General features: G+C 60.3%; 1 protein-coding gene across 1 annotated transcript; it reads left to right on the top strand.

Annotated features, from left to right (window-relative positions):
* The first annotated feature begins 720 nt into the window (after positions 1–720).
* Znf469 (zinc finger protein 469) lies at positions 721–14,741 on the top strand. Its single transcript, XM_074055487.1, has 2 exons — positions 721–770; positions 1,584–14,741. Exon 2 carries the CDS (start codon positions 1,660–1,662, stop codon positions 13,369–13,371), a length of 11,712 nt encoding a protein of 3,903 aa, XP_073911588.1. The 5' UTR covers positions 721–770; positions 1,584–1,659; the 3' UTR covers positions 13,372–14,741.
* The last annotated feature ends 351 nt before the right edge of the window (positions 14,742–15,092 follow it).

Raw genomic sequence — 15,092 nt, 5'->3', positions numbered from 1 at the left:
CAGACAGTCTACCTCCAAATTATCAGCACTCTAAACCTCCTACTAGCTGCCCCATAGCTGCGTGCACCCACCCACACTGTGTATAGAGGTCAAGGTAGGAAGCCATCCAGTGTCTACAAGGGATCGGGACCCAGAGGCAGCTGGAGGGCTCTCCAGCTGTGGCAGGGTGGGGAGGGGGGAATGGATGTGCAGACAGACAAGAGCCTTTCCAGGGAGTCCCCTAGAGCAATGGCCAGAGCAGGTGTGGGGTGAGAACTAAGGTGCAGACCTATTCACAAAAGAGGGAAATGAGTGTCCCTTCATGTTGCTGGCACTTGAATCAAGAAAGTCCAAAGGGGGCTGGGTGTAGCTCAGTGGTGAGCACCTGGCCAGCACATGCAAGACCCTGGGTTCCACCTCCAGCACCCACAGAAAATAACAAACCTGGAAGGAAACAAGAAGCTGCCCAAGGAGAGAGGGGCAGGGCCTCTCCCCACTTCCCCCGTGCCTTCTCTATGCGTGAATGCATGATCTGTGCAGAAGTAAGAACGTAACAGAAAACAAGCATGAAATGGTCCACGCACCTGGGTCAAAGTGTGTCCCTGGCCTTCAGGGCCTCCAGGCTGACTGAGCTGCCTGGAACCGCTCCCTCCTACCTGCTCCTCAGGGACCTCAGGCTACAGCCAAGCCCCACGACGGTTCTAACACACTATCTACTTTCTTTACAGCCAAGAAAGCCCCGTTCCTCAGGCAGCTGTGTGGTGACCCAGCAAGGGGCCCCGGCTCCCCAGGTATGTAGACGAGTGGCCTCTCAGAGGCTGGCAGCCACCCCTGGCCATGATGCCTTTGAGACCAAGGCCCCCTCCACCCCACCCCACTGCCTCCATCTCCCAGCACAGACAGTAGTTGGGGCTGCCAGCTGTCTCCCCAGCGCCTGTCCCTGGATCCAGGCTGTCAGGGGCCAACTTGAAGCTTAAAACCATAGTTCTTTATGCAGCGGGCAAGCAGAAGCCACCTTGGCTGTCCAAGCCTGTGCCCTGCAGAGGCTGCAGATCAGCCCTGTCCAGAGCAGCCTCTCCTCCCCAAGGCCCAGGGGCCCACACCCTGGTTTGTGCCTGCAGAGATCAGGAGGATCATGGTTCAAAGCCAACCTGGGCAAATAGTTCGTGAGACCCTATCTCAAAAATACCCATCACAAAAAAGGTCTGGTGGAATGTTTCAAGGTGTAGGCCCTGAGTTCAAATGCTAGTACCAAAAAAAAAAAAAAACCACTAAAACAAAAAACTGCTGTGCAGGGGCAATGGTCTTCTGGGACTCTCAGATCCCAGATGGCCTCCTTCCCTCTCCTTCATTGTGTCCTCTCCCTCATCCCCCCACCCATCTCTCTCCCCACCACTCTTCAGTCCCTGCTTCCTGCGGCAGAGAGGCAGAAGCCTCTCACTGACAACAGAGGCTTCTGTGATGACAACAGAAACAACTGCTGCTTCTGGCCTGGCCGTGGCCTCTATGAGCAATCACAGAGCCCAGCATGGCTCTCTGTCTAGAGTGGGGATGGACATCCCAGCCTCCATGAACCCCAGCTCACTTCTGCCCTTTCCTTTCAGGCTGCACTCAGGACCATGAGAGGAGGCTTCCCCAGGGTCCCCAAAGAAGTGAGGATGGCTGTCTGGTCCATTCCCCATGGCCCCAGTCGGATCCCTGCATCCTCCTAGCTCCCAGGACGGCGGGGCCATGCCAGGGGAGCAGCCCCGAGGAGCACCACCCCCAACCATGACCAGAGACCTGCCACCCTGCCAAGTTGCCAGTGGCCTGGGGCACCCCTCCCAGCACCCTCTCCAAGACCACTCCCCGCCCAACAGGACCTCCCAGGGCTTGAGGGAGACAGGCAGTGGGGTCCAGTCCCAGGAGTCCTCTGAAGCCCAGTTAAGGCCGGTCAAGGTAGTGGAGTCCGAGGCCCTGCTCTTAAGGGCCCAGGCCTTGGGCGACCCCTCTGGGAAAGAGGGCAGTCCCCGTGCCCCACCAGGGAAGAGCCACACCCAGGCTCACACATGGCTGGCTGGCAGAGCTAAAAACAGCCCCCCGCAGCTCTACAGTCTGAGTATGGTCAGCTTGAGGGCCAAACCCACCATGGACGAGCCCCACGAGGACTCACAGCGTGAGGGTCCCCAGGCTCCAGAGGTGGAGGACACCCAGGGCCGAGGGAGTAGATCCCACCACAGGCTCAGTCTTCCCAGGGCTGAGGCCCTGCCTGCCCCCGAAGAACTCAGCTCCCAAAGGTGCTTTGAGGAGGCCCCCTCCAGCTTTACCTCCACCAACTATACCTCACCAAGTGCCACCCCTGGACCTCTGCCCTTGAGGGTCCCCCAGAACAGCGGCACCAGCCCCCACAGGCCTGACTCCCACCCTGAGCTCCAGGCCACTGGGGTTGAACCCTGGCCTCCAACTGTTGAAGACAACTTTCCAGGTGCTAATTTTGGAGTCCCCTCTGCTGAGCCCAAGCCCTTTCCTGAAGGCAGCAGGCCTGGCAGCCCTCAGGGGGTCTCCTTCCAGTACCCCTTCTCAGCCCAGGCCCCACAAGTGGTCAGCAACAAGTCCTTCACTGCACATACAGTCAGGCACGAGCGTGCCACTGGGGCGCTGCTGTTTGCCTTTCACCAGCCCCTGGGAACGTGGCCAGAGTCCACCAGGAACATGGGCCCTGCCTATCCATTGCCTTCCAGGGCGACCCCCCGACCTCTGCCCTGCTACCCCAGCCAGCCAGGTGGCCTCGAGGCCCCCAGCAAGCCTGAAGACACCCTCTCCCCAACTGGTGCTGCTCATTCGGCCCCGAGCCCCTTCCCGGACAGTTTGCCCAAGAGCCTGACCAAAGTCCTTCCTGAAGGACCCCCTGCTGCTCATGATGGACTGAGGAGCCCTGGGAGGCCCCCAAACCCTCTGCCCCAGAGATGCTTTGCAGGGCAGAACTACGGAGCCAATGGGATGGGCACCAGCCCGGGGCCTTTGGACACTGAGCTGCAGAACCCTGGGCCCCCACCTGCCAGACTGCCCCAGCTGTGGGACCCCACGGCAGCCCCTTACCCCACCCCTACCCTAGGCCCCCCGGCCACTACCAGGACCACGTTCTTTGAAGACCAGCCCAGCCCAGGCCAGCAGCTCTGCCTCCCCCAGAGTTCTCCTCTGCCTTGGCCTCCAATGTTTCCAAGTCCTGGACCTAACCCCCACAGAACAGGGGTGCCGAGGCGGCTGCCATTCCCTGGGGGGGCCCCCGAGTGGCAGGGGGGCAGCCAGGGGGTCATGGGTTCTAACAGCATGATAGCTGGGCCTGGGGAGCCACTGGTGGCCATGAGAGGCGGCCCAGGCCAGCCCAGCAGCTCACCAGGGCTGTTCAACTATGGTGGGCTAAAGGACTCGGAGAGTCAGCCCCTGTTCTTTGGGGGCACCCAGTCCCAGGTGTCACCCCTCGGGGCCCCCAGCCTGCCCCCTCCCAGAGTGGTGGGAGCCTCTCCCAGTGAGTCCCCGCTGCCCTCACCTGCCACCAACACAACAGGCAGCAGCACTTGCTCATCCCTGTCACCACCGTCCAGCAGCCCAGCCAACCCCAGTTCAGAGGACAGCCAGCTCCCCAGCTCCCTTGGGGCCTCGGCCTTCTTCCACCCTCCCACCCACTCCCAGGAGACCAGTAGCCCCTTTCCATCCCCAGAGCCCCCCCATGCCCTCCACAGCCACTACCAACCAGAGCCAGCCAAGGCCTTCCCTTTCCCCGCAGATGGGCTGGGGGCCGAGGGTACCTTCGAGTGCCTGGAAGAGACCCCGTTCCCCCACGATGGCCCTGAGATGGGCAGAGGTGGGCTGCAGGGTCTCCCCCGAGGGCCACCCCCATACTTCTCCCTGAGCAGCGCCAGCCTGGACCAGCTGGACGTGCTGCTGACCTGCAGACAGTGTGACCGGAACTACAGTAGCCTGGCTGCCTTCCTGGAGCACCGACAATTCTGCAGCCTGCTCCTGGCCAGGACCAAGGATGGCCCCCAGCAGGCCCCTGGGCTCTCCACACCCTCCTCCACCCCCAAAGCACCTGCTGACACTGACACGGGCTTGCTCAACCACAGCCAGACCGTCCCTTTCCTGCTCGCTGGAGACATCCAGACAGATGGCAAAGATGACCCTCTGAGGACAAGCTTCCTACCTGGCCTGGCTACTTCTTCCTTCCCACTCCCTGCTTCGGACATGGACATGGAGGATGACGCCAAGCTGGACAGCCTCATCACCGAAGCTCTCAACGGTATGGAGTACCAGTCAGACAATCCTGAGATCGACAGCAGTTTCATTGATGTCTTTGCTGACGAGGAACCTTCTGGCCCCAGAGGGCCCAGTGCAGGGCAACCCCCCAACACCCGGGTAGGGACGACTCCAGAGAACAGCGCCCAGCCCCTGCTCCCAGCTAGAGCTGCCACATCAGAGCCCCAAGCTCCCTGCCCTGGGGACAGAGACTGCCCAGCCCGAAACAGGCCCAAAACCCGCTCCCTGGGCCTGGCCCCCAGGAAGGCAGGTGCCACCAGCCTGGTCAGGAGGCAGAGGAGAGGAAAGCAGTTGAAGTTGTTCCAGAAAGAGTTGGACATAGCCAACAGTGCCAAGGGGTCCTCCAGAGCCATCAGCCTAAGGCCAAGGAGGAGGGCCCAGAGCACTGAGCAGCCCCCGCCCCGCCACGGGGACCTCAGAAGCCAGGCCCCCAAGGGCCCTGCAGATCTGAACCTGAGAGCCACCTCCCTCCCCACAGAGACCAGGAGCTCCAAGCACCTGCGACTGCCCCCCGGGAAGGGCCCCAGGAAGAGGAAAGCTCGGGGTGGCTCGTGGAGCAAAGAACTTATCCACAAGATCGTACAGCAGAAAAACAGGCGCTACAGGCGGAAGGCACAGCACAACCAGGGCACACGCAGCCCCCTGACGCCTGGGAGGCCCCCGCCCAGCACCCAGGACCGCAGACTCGGGGCACACAACTGCGCCTCTGAGTCTGAGGAGGATGAAGGTCCTCGGCAGCAGGGCTCTGGCTTCAGAGGCCACTCTCGCCATGGCCGTCGGCGGTGGCACCGAGGAGAGAAGAGGAAGGAAAAGGACTTGACCCAGGGCCCCAAGAAGGTTGTGGGGCAAGAAGCTGGGGAGGACAGGGGCTCCCCCACCCCAAGGGAGCCATGTGGCCCATCACAAAGCCTGGATGCTGGAAAGACCCCTGTGGAAAGAGGCCTTAAGTGTGCAGATCACCCCACCGGAGCCCCCAGGAGTCCCCATCAGGTCCCCACCCACAATGCCATAACCCCAGACGAAAACCACCCACCCCTGGGCTTCATCCAGGAGGCCATGAAACCTGAAATGACTGCAGACTTAGTCCTCAACACCATGAAACTCAGAGACATGTCTGGTCCTCCAGCTACCCATGTGAGAGAAACCCCCAGACCCCCAAAGTCTAACAGCAGAGGTGACACTGGCAGACCCAGGCCATCAGAGAGCTGCGCTGAAGTGCTGACCAGTGGGAATGCACCAACACTAAGTACAGATGGTGTGCTGGGCACCTCCAGGTGCACAAAACCCCACCAGGCTCAGGACAGAGAGGACACTCCTGCTTCCCAACCAGAAGAATGCCTGGTACCCGTCACTGACACCATGGATTCTAGCAATCCTGAACCCAGCATCCTTTTTTTTAAGAACTCTGATCCTGGTTGTGACCCTGCTCACTTTAACAGAGACTCCACGGGGAGTACAGCTACCAAAAAAGAGTCCTGGCCTAACAACAGCACCCCCAGAGAACTGTTCCTCAGATCCAAGGACCTGGCTGACTGTCTCACTGGACACCTGTACTCCAAGCCTTTTGCTGGAAACCCACCACCAGCCAGCCTTGCCCAGGGCAATGTGGAATCCCTTGAGCCAAAACCGACAAAGGTTCCACCGTATGCAGTTGAAACGGACACAGGCAGAGCCCAGTCACCACTGACCTTGGAGTCCACGTCTTTCTTTTCTGGGCTGCCTGAGGATGGATTTGACCCACCGCTCTACGACAGTCTATCTACAAACAGGAACACAAACGTACAGCTGGCATGTGCTGACCCTGTCCCAAAGAAGCCTCTCATAGATCCCCTGTGCCCCTCATTTTTGCTGCTGGAAGAAGCATCCCCAGCAATGATTTCCAGACAGTTTCCTGACCTCTCAGAGAGAAAAGCATTTGGTGAGAAGTGTCTCTGTGATGGGACGGTGCTCCCCAGCCCTCCCCCTGGGCCTGGGAGAGGAAGCCAATGTAACATAGCCTTTATGAGCAGCGACCTGTGTGAGGACGAACTAGAGATCAAAAGGTTGGTCACTGAATTGGAAAACCAGCTGCAAAGGAAAGAGGACACACAGGGGACCCCGGGAGAGTGTGACGAAGCCATATGTGCAAGCAGAGTGGGCGGGATAGGCCCTGGCCCAGAGCCCATCCCGCTGCCCACCCTCCAGGCTCCCTCACCCCACAGAGTCGCCCTCTCAGCAGCCGACCTTACAGGTCTTGGTGGATCAAGTCCAAAGGGAGAACAGGCTCTTAGAAGCCCCCAGGGACACTGGCCCTGTCAAGTCACATGCTCCCCAGTGGAAGCAGCCTCCCACCCCAGTGCCCAGGAAGACCCAGTCTCTGGGGCGCTTTACAGCCCTTCAGGGGACCTCCTCGGTTTTCAAGCAGTGCAACACTCCAGTGCCTCCCAGATGGAAAGAGACACCAGGGTTCCCCTAGGTGGTTGTCTGCCTGACCCCAACAAGCAAGGGGAGCCCCTCCTGGATGCTGAGAGTTTGGTCAAGGGCAGCCCAAGCTGTGAACCTTTTTTTCCTGAGAATAACGAGACTGCCAGGACACACAAAAGCATCCCACTGCCGTCCCTCTGTGAACAGAGGAGAGGGCACTCCCCAGAACCCCTTAAGGCCAAGGGGCCCTGCCAAGCCCCAGCTGCACTGGAAGCATTCGGAGACCCCATCGTGCATGTGTCTCCTGAGTTGGTGTTTCAGGGTCACGGGGATGCACCTCTGGGTGCCACCTTGCCTCCAGGCGCCAGTCATAGCAGTGCCTCTAAGGGACACTCTGAGGGCAGAACAGGAGAGCCCAAGGGAGCTGTGCCCCACACCATGGCAGAAGAGCCTGGCTTTGAGGGTGAGGAATTGGCACCAGCAGGGGCCTCCAAACTGCCTGCCATCCAGGGTGGTGAGGCTCGGTTTCATCCTACACCAAATCCTGCCTGGCTTCCCCATGCCAGCCCTGGCAGGAGGCCCCAAGACCCAGTCTCAAACTCTTTATGTTCACTCCAGGTCCTGGGGACCAAAGCAGGGAGCAAAGAAGACACCTGGGACTTGCAGGGACCACCATCTGCCGATGCACAGAGCCTGCAGCCCAGGGATCCCTCAGATCTTGGAGGGGTCAGAATGAAAGGTGGCTCCCCAGAACGTGTACAGGAAACACCTATCCCTGCAATGGCTGGACATAAGCTGGGGCCCAAGGCAGATGGACATCTGGGTTCACCCAGCCAAGCTGAGAAGACCAAGGGTGAAGGTGAAGCCAGCAGACTTCGGTCAGGTAACCAGAGGAGCCCAGGGGAGCTGGATACCCGCACCAAAGTCATTACCCAGCTGGAAACCCCACTGGCCAGGCCAGCCGGAGGCAGAGACACGTGTGAGGGAAGCAGGGCAGCCCTGAGCCATCAGGAGCAAGTTCAGCCCTCCCCCACCTCCCCTGAGGGAGATTCCCTGGCAGTGGCCTGCAGCCAAGAGCAGCCTAGAGACAGAATCCCAGAAATGACAGCCAGCTCAGGACTTGTTCCGCAGCTGCTGCTCAATGAGGAGACCCCAGCAGCCTCTACCGGGGACATGGTCACCTGTGCCCCCTCACCCACTTCCCCGGGGACCCCCACTCTCTGCAGCCTCAAGCCCTTGCCCCAGGAAGACTCACTCTCCACATCTCACAGTGTCATAGCAGCCCAAGGGGATCCAAAGGAGCTGCTCCCTGTACCTTCCTCCTGCGGGGACCCTTCCAGCCCCCAGCATTGGCCTGCTGGTCCTGCCTGGGCACCTCTTGGAGAGGCCAGCTATATCCAAGCCCCTACAGATGCTCCCCCATCTTTAATGACAAGCCTCTGTGGCCTGGAGGCGACCCTGCCTCACCACCCTCTCCTGGTGGCCAGCAGCCCTGAAGACCCTCCCTCAGGGAAGCCTGGCCTTGTCGATGTCTTAGCCCCCTCAAGGCAAGGGGGAGACAGCCCCAAAGACAACACAATAAGAACTCCAGAGGATTCCAGAAGAGAGGAGCTGAGAGGGCCTCCTGCCACTGCTCCCCCACAAGGGGAGGACACCTCCCCAAGAGTTACTGTCCAGGCTGCTGACTTGCCCAGTGTTCCCACTGAAGAAGACACAGAGGCAATCAGAGGACTTGGGATACCAGACACCCACTGCAGGGGAGTCCCACTCCCCACCAGCCCTGATGGGATGTCCAAGGACCCCTCCTCAGACACCCTGAACAACACGCCCTGCCTTAGCCACAGGGAAGGCCACAGTGCCTTGGCTATGCTCATGGACCCTGCCACTCTGCAGACTGCAGGGCCAGACACCTGCCTGGAAGGTGAGGCAAGTGCTGGCAGCGAGGGACAGGGGGACCCGGGAACACCTGGGGCTAGGCAGGCCGTTGTAACAAAGGTGCCCAGAGCTAGCACACAAGCCCTAACCACCTCCTGCTCACCCACAGCGTGCCACCTGTCCCAAGATACCTCTCCAAGTGGCTCAGCCAGTGACTTCAAGTCCGACTCCCCCCAAAGCCACATCAGTGTTCCCCACCAGACTCCCCAGAAAAAGCCCCTCGGTCCCCAAGACCCCAAACAGAGACCACGTGGCTTTAAAAAAAAGCCTAAGCCCATGGAGAAGGGCCAGAGGAAAGGTCAAACCCCAGCAGGGCCACCAGTGACCTGTGAAGTCTGCTCTGCCTCTTTCTGCTCCTCTGCTGGCCTGAGCCGGCACAAAGCCAGGAAGCATCGGCACAAGGAGCCCACCGCCCAGCAGAGCCCAGAGGCCCTGCCTGCTGTCCAGTCTCTGGAACCCATGGCCCAAACATGCAGGGCCACTGGGAAGAGAAGTCGAAAGACTCCTAGGAAGGAGAGGTCAAGTCACCTGCCAATGGGCCCTGGCCACCCTCCTGGGCCATCTCCCATCCAGGGCTTGGTAGCACCTGAGGATGCCCTGGGTTCTGAGACATTGAAGGCTGCCAGAAAGGGATCCAGGGGACCTGGGACACCAGGTGCTCCCCTCAACCCACAACGACACCCCCCAAGCCAGGTTCAGCAGGGAGAGCATGTGAGGGCTCTGGCCTCAAAACCCAGGAAACCAGGCCGACTGGAGGCCCACAGGCACCATCCCAAACAGACAGAGAAAAGAGAAGGCCTAAAGCAAGGTGGAGAGCAAGCAGACTCCCACAGCAACTCAGAGGGAAAACCGAATAAGAGAGAGAGAAAGCCGAGGGCAAGGAGGCTCCGGGAGGCACGTGGTCCCCAAGCTTCTGCCGATGTCACTTCAGATAAGCACCTCCTGGGTCCATCTCCTGCAACTGGCCATCATCTGGTCCCTCTGAGCCATCGCCTCGCACCCAAGGGAGAGTGTGGGGTGGACGTGGGGAAGCCACCTCACTTGGCCATGCTGAGGCCCAGGATGCTGGATGACATGGCAGAAGCTGGCCTGGGGGCTCTGTGTTCAGAGAAGTCACCCCAAGAGTGGAGGATCCAAGGAGGGAGGCTAGAGGGGGCATTGCCAGGAGAGCAGCTGGATGGGTGGAAGGAAGGCTTGGCTAGGTGCTTTGGGGAACCAAAAGCATTGGGCGTTTGCAGAGAGCCATCTCAGGCTGCTGGGAGGCAGAAGGCAGAGGACAGCAGCAGGACCGAGGGTGGGTCAGATGAGGGCTCTGGGGAGAGGACACTGGGCCTTCCCGTGAAGTCCAGTTCTGAAGCAGGCAGCATCACTGGCAACTGCCCCCAGGGCCTCCTGGCCACCCCAGAAGCTGGGGGTGGGGTCCAGAAGCCTGAGGGCACCATCACTGAAGCCCCCAGCCTGGGTCTCGGGGACCCTCTGAGTGTGTTTGATGATGAGGTATCCTTTTCCCAGCTCTTCCCCCTGGGAGGCCGCCTCACTCAGAAGAAGAACCCCAGAGTCTACGGGAAACGCTGCAAAAGGCCAAAGCGACCGCCACCAAGCCAGCCAAGCAGTGAGGTGGGAGGCAGCACCTTACTGTCCTCCTCCCGGCTGCCCACAGATCTCAGTGACTCGGGCTCCCTCTGCCTGTCCTGCGAGGACCCATGGGATGATGAGGCCACTGGTCTTCCCGAGTCCTTCCTCATGGATGGCCTCCTGAGCACCAGGGAGCCTGGCTTTGACCTTTGGGCCCCCAGCCTCAGCCTGTGGGCTCTGGAACCCAGTGCAGAGGCCAGCTGTGTGGGTGAGGTGCCCTCCAACTGCCCCGAGGATGAGGATGAGTGGTCAGAGGCCATCCCCCAGCTGCACATGGTCCCTGAAGCCTGGAGAGGACTGGAGCTGCGGGCTCCCACAGACGAGACGTCCTCTTCCCTTGGGGACGTGAGCCCGGAGCCCCCCAATCTGGAGAGAGAACACAACGACCACCACGGGCTTCCCAGGAATGCCGGCCTGCCACCTCTTCATACCAAAGACTTTGAGGTGCTCAGCACCCAGTTGGAGATGCAAGACCTCTGCTTTCTGGGACCCTGTGAAGACCTCGTGGGCCTCCACAGACCAAGCCTTTTTGACTTCAAGGCCACAGGGACCTCACAGGGACAACCAAGCAAAAGGACAGAGCAGGCAGCTGAGGTAGGACAGGCCCAAGGCAGAGACTGGCCCACAAAGGGCAGGAGGACCTCCTACAAGTGCAGGGTGTGCTTCCAGCGCTTCCACGGCCTGGGCGAGCTGGACCTGCACAAGCTGGCACACAGCCCCTCGCCACCCCCGATCTGTTACATGTGCGTGGAACGCAGGTTTGGCTCACGGGAGCTGCTGCAGGAACACCTGCAGGAGAAGCACGTGCAGGGCAAGGCGGGGCCGTGGGCCTGCGGTATGTGCCTGAAGGAGGTGACCGACGTCTGGATGTACAACCAGCACCTGCGGGAGCATGCCGCCCGCTTTGCCCGCAAGGGGCAGGCGCGGCGGTCTTTGGAGGACCTGCCTGGGGGGTTGGAGGGGGACAGCGATATCACACACTCTCTGAACAACGTCATGGAAGAAGCAGCCGCACCCCACAGGGGCAGGCACTCGGTTGGCAGGGCAAGCCAGAGCCCCAGGGAGGTGTCTGAGCCAGGAGAGGAAGCCGAGAAGGAAACCTCAAGGGAAAGGCTAAGACCCAAGGTGTGCATCGCCTCCTTGAGCCAAGATGGTCCTTTGACACCTCCTGCTCTGACCGGCAGCTCTGCCACCCGCTCAGGCTCTGCCAAGACATCCCCCAGCCCATCCCCAGACCCTTGGTCCCACAGCGAGCCCTTGCTCCAAGCCATCCCCGTGCACGAAGACTGCAAGGACCCCTCCCGGGACTGCCACCACTGTGGGAAACAGTTCCCCAAGCCCTTCAAGCTGCAGCGCCACCTGGTGGTGCACAGCCCGCAGCGCGTCTACCTGTGCCCCCGGTGCCCAAGGGTCTACCCTGAGCTCTGTGAGCTTCAGACACACCTGGGTGGGGAGCACGGGGTGAAAGAGGAGCGGGAGCTGCCACACACACCGCTGTACACCTGTGAGCTCTGTGCCAACGTCATGCATGTCATCAGGAGGTCCTTCATCTGCAGCTCCTGCAACTACACCTTTGCCAAAAAGGAGCAGTTCGACCGCCACATGGACAAGCACCTGAGGAGTGGTCAACAGCCCTTTGCGCTTCGGGGCGTAAGGAGGCCGGGGAATCCTGGGCAGAAGGCCCCAGTCCTCGAGGGCATGCAGCCCAGCAAGCGGCGTAAGGTGGCTGCGCCCAGCAGCCCCCCAGGATCCAGCAGCATGGACAGGCCAGAGTCCCCAGGCAGCCCTACCCTGAGCGAGGGCTCTCTCCAGGCCCTGCCCCAGCTGTGCTCCAAGGATGCTCCCTGCATCACTGAGAGCTGGCCCCAAATCCAAGAGAGGCCCATCGACTTGGTGGACCACGCAGTCAGGGAAGACGATCCACCTTCAGGCAGTCAGGAGCTTCCGCCTCCATCTCTGTCTCCTTCTCTGGCTGCCTTGGCTGAAGACAGAGATGGTCTCAAGCTGGATGGAGCCCTGGAGAGGCCCGAGGATGGGGCTTTGCCAGACAGTCCTAGGCAGTGCAAGCAGCCAGCTCCCCTGGGGGGGAAGAGGACTCCACACCTGTTCTCAGGGAAACTCAGAAGCTCAGGCGCCCCAGGCAAATACGCCCCTGACCATTCCCTAGGAGATCCCTCCTTGCTCCAAAAAGAGAAACTGGTGACCACAAGCCACACAGTACCTGGGGTAGGGAAAGGGAGGCGCCCCCATCACAAGGGTGGTGCTGCCAAGCCAGGGTTCTCCCAGAGCTTATCAAAGGACAAGACATCAGTGTCCACCCCCAGTAAAGCACCCAGGATCCCAGCACAGCTGAGGAAGCCCGTGGGGATAGAAAGCCCAGCATCTGGAGAACTGCCCCATAGCTCTGAGGACAGGATGAAGCCCACCACCCTCAAAGCCAAACAAAGACCCAGCTCCCAGGGTAATGGGGGACCACAGCTTAGCACCAAGACAGGGGGTGGCAGCCAGCCCCAGCCAGCCAGTGGGCAGCTCCAAAGCGAGACAGCTACCACCCCAGCCAAAACTAGCTGTCCCAGCCAGAGCCCCACACCAGACCAGCCCCTGTCTCGAGCCCAGGCCAAGGGCTGTACCAAGGGGCCCAGAGAAGCTGGTGACCAGAGGCCCCGAGGGTGTCCAGACCCCAGAGAGAAGAGAGAGAACAGTGAGAAGAGGAGGAAGGCCCAGGCCCTGGGGCCAACCAGGTATGAGAGCATGGGGAGCTTGGAAAGAACCCCCTTGGCCCCTGACAAGCCCCCTAGGGCTCCCCGAAAGCAGGCAACTCCTAGCCGTGTGCTCCCTGTCAAGCCGAGACCCAGCAGCCAGAGCGGTAAGATGAGGCTACAGACAGCAGATCAGAGGAAGGATTCTGGCCACACCCCCAGGAAGGAGGCACTGGGCAAGGCCTTCCCCCAAGCAAGGCCCCTGCCCAGGCCCCCAAAGAGGGGCAGAGCTGTCCACGGTGCTGAGCCTGCTGAGCCCCGAGGCTACCGGACCGCTGAGTCCCAGAGTGACCTCCTCAGCCAGCTCTTCGGGCAAAGACTGACTAGCTTCAAGATCCCTCTGAAGAAGGATACTTCTGAGTGACCACAGGAGCACGTGGGAATAAAGCCCAGACATGGGGTTCCTTTCTGGTACCCAAGACAACTCGCTTGGGGCCACTCACCTGCTTCCGTGCACCCGACTTACCCGCAAACGCTCTGACTGATGTGAGAGTCGAGGGTGTGCTGCTCTGAGCAGGGCGGGAAGGCTGGGGTTGAGGAACAGGCCAGCCACAGCCCCTGTGAGACCACACAGCTGTTTTCCTGCTGCCAAGTTTTTGAAGAAGGCAGCTCATGCCTGTCCCCACCCCCAAGCGCCCTGTTGGCCAGGTGCCATACGCTGTAGAACTCGACCTTTGAAGATTTGCACAGGGTCTCCCCATCACCTAGCAGGGAAGTACGTTAAGGCAGTCAGTTGGACGGTGGCAGCTCCACTCTTAGACTTGCTGCTGTTGCTGGAATTCCAAAGTGACCTTAAAATCATGAGGTTCTTCACTTGGGCCATTTCTGAGCCACCTGGTCCCCAAGAGCACAATGAGCCTTCTCCCTCTGACAACAAGGTCACACTGGCCACCGTCCACACTGCCAAAGTTTCCAGAGCACCTTCACCCGGGCACCCGGGTTCCCTTATGGAACGTGGAGATCGCTTCTCAGCTAGCTCCCACCCATGCCCCTCAGCCCCATGGCCTCCTTTCTGGAGCCTTCCTCCCACGAGGGACTCCTGGCTCTAGGAATCCCCAAGCCTGCTCTGAAGGCGCTGGTGCTAATTCATGCCGTAATGTGAATACAGGCTTCTGGATCTCATTTTTCCCGAGGGGTTGGATGGGTGGGAGACTGGGTCAGGAGGTGAGGCAGGCTGTAGCCCAGAGAGTCCTGCCAGCCTCTCCAACTGGGCTCCAGCCCCAGGTCCCAGCTGCGACGCGCCACGTGCACTGATGTGACCCCACCGGTTCGGCACATCCGGAGACCGCGTCGCGTCTCGGGAAAGGCAGGAGCCTCGATTCCTGGCTTGTTTTTCAGTTTTTACCTTGGGTGCAATGTGTGTCAAAGGGTTCTATTTTGACATTTCAAACGAGACCAAATCAGGCCCAAACTGCCTCTGTAGAAGGTGCTGTGGTCCTTCGACAAGCCTCCTTCGTGCGGTGAACACGGAGGGGCACTCGGAGGTCGTACTGTAAGCATCACAGCGCACTCGTCTTTTCAAATATATCCCACTATTTTCGCAGAAACCCTCCTGCCTGTGTGGTTATCTGTCCTCACTTCTGCTCCTCACTGGAGCCCAGGAAGCGTTTGCTTCGACTGTCACTTCTCGGGACCACCATAGGCCATGCACCACGTCAGGAGTGTGGGGACTCAAAAGAGGAGGGGCTGGACAGTGTCTTTAGCCAGCAGAGTGGAAGGATAGGAGCTGTTGGAAGAAATCAGCAAGGCCCCAGCAGCAAGTGAGGTGGTGTGAGAAGTGGGATCTGAAGACCGTCCTCCAGCCAGGCCCTGACTGCCCAGGGCTCATGAGGTCCTGAGAACCCGTTGAAAGCCCCAGTGTCCAGTGAGGGTGGCTAAGGAGCCTGAGCAGAGGAAGGCCTGTACAGCCCCACAATATATGTTGGGGGAGCCTCATGGCCTCAGCCTCCTCCCTGTTTCTAGAGGTCTCACACAATGTCCACGAGCAAGGTGGCCCTCTACCCTGGATGACACATTCACGCATAGGCCCACAGGTCTCCAAGTCTCCTAACGTGCCCCCCCCCAGGCCCTTGCCCATTGAAGTTC

This window comes from Castor canadensis, chromosome 15, assembly GCF_047511655.1.
Source record: "Castor canadensis chromosome 15, mCasCan1.hap1v2, whole genome shotgun sequence".
In the NCBI taxonomy this organism is placed as follows: Eukaryota; Metazoa; Chordata; class Mammalia; order Rodentia; family Castoridae; genus Castor; species Castor canadensis.
This window is presented reverse-complemented; position numbering and strand designations above follow the sequence as displayed.

Coding starts and splice junctions, on each gene's coding strand:
- Znf469 (XM_074055487.1), top strand. CDS start 1,660: ATGGCCCCAGTCGGATCCCTGCATCCTCCTAGCTCCCAGGACGGCGGG.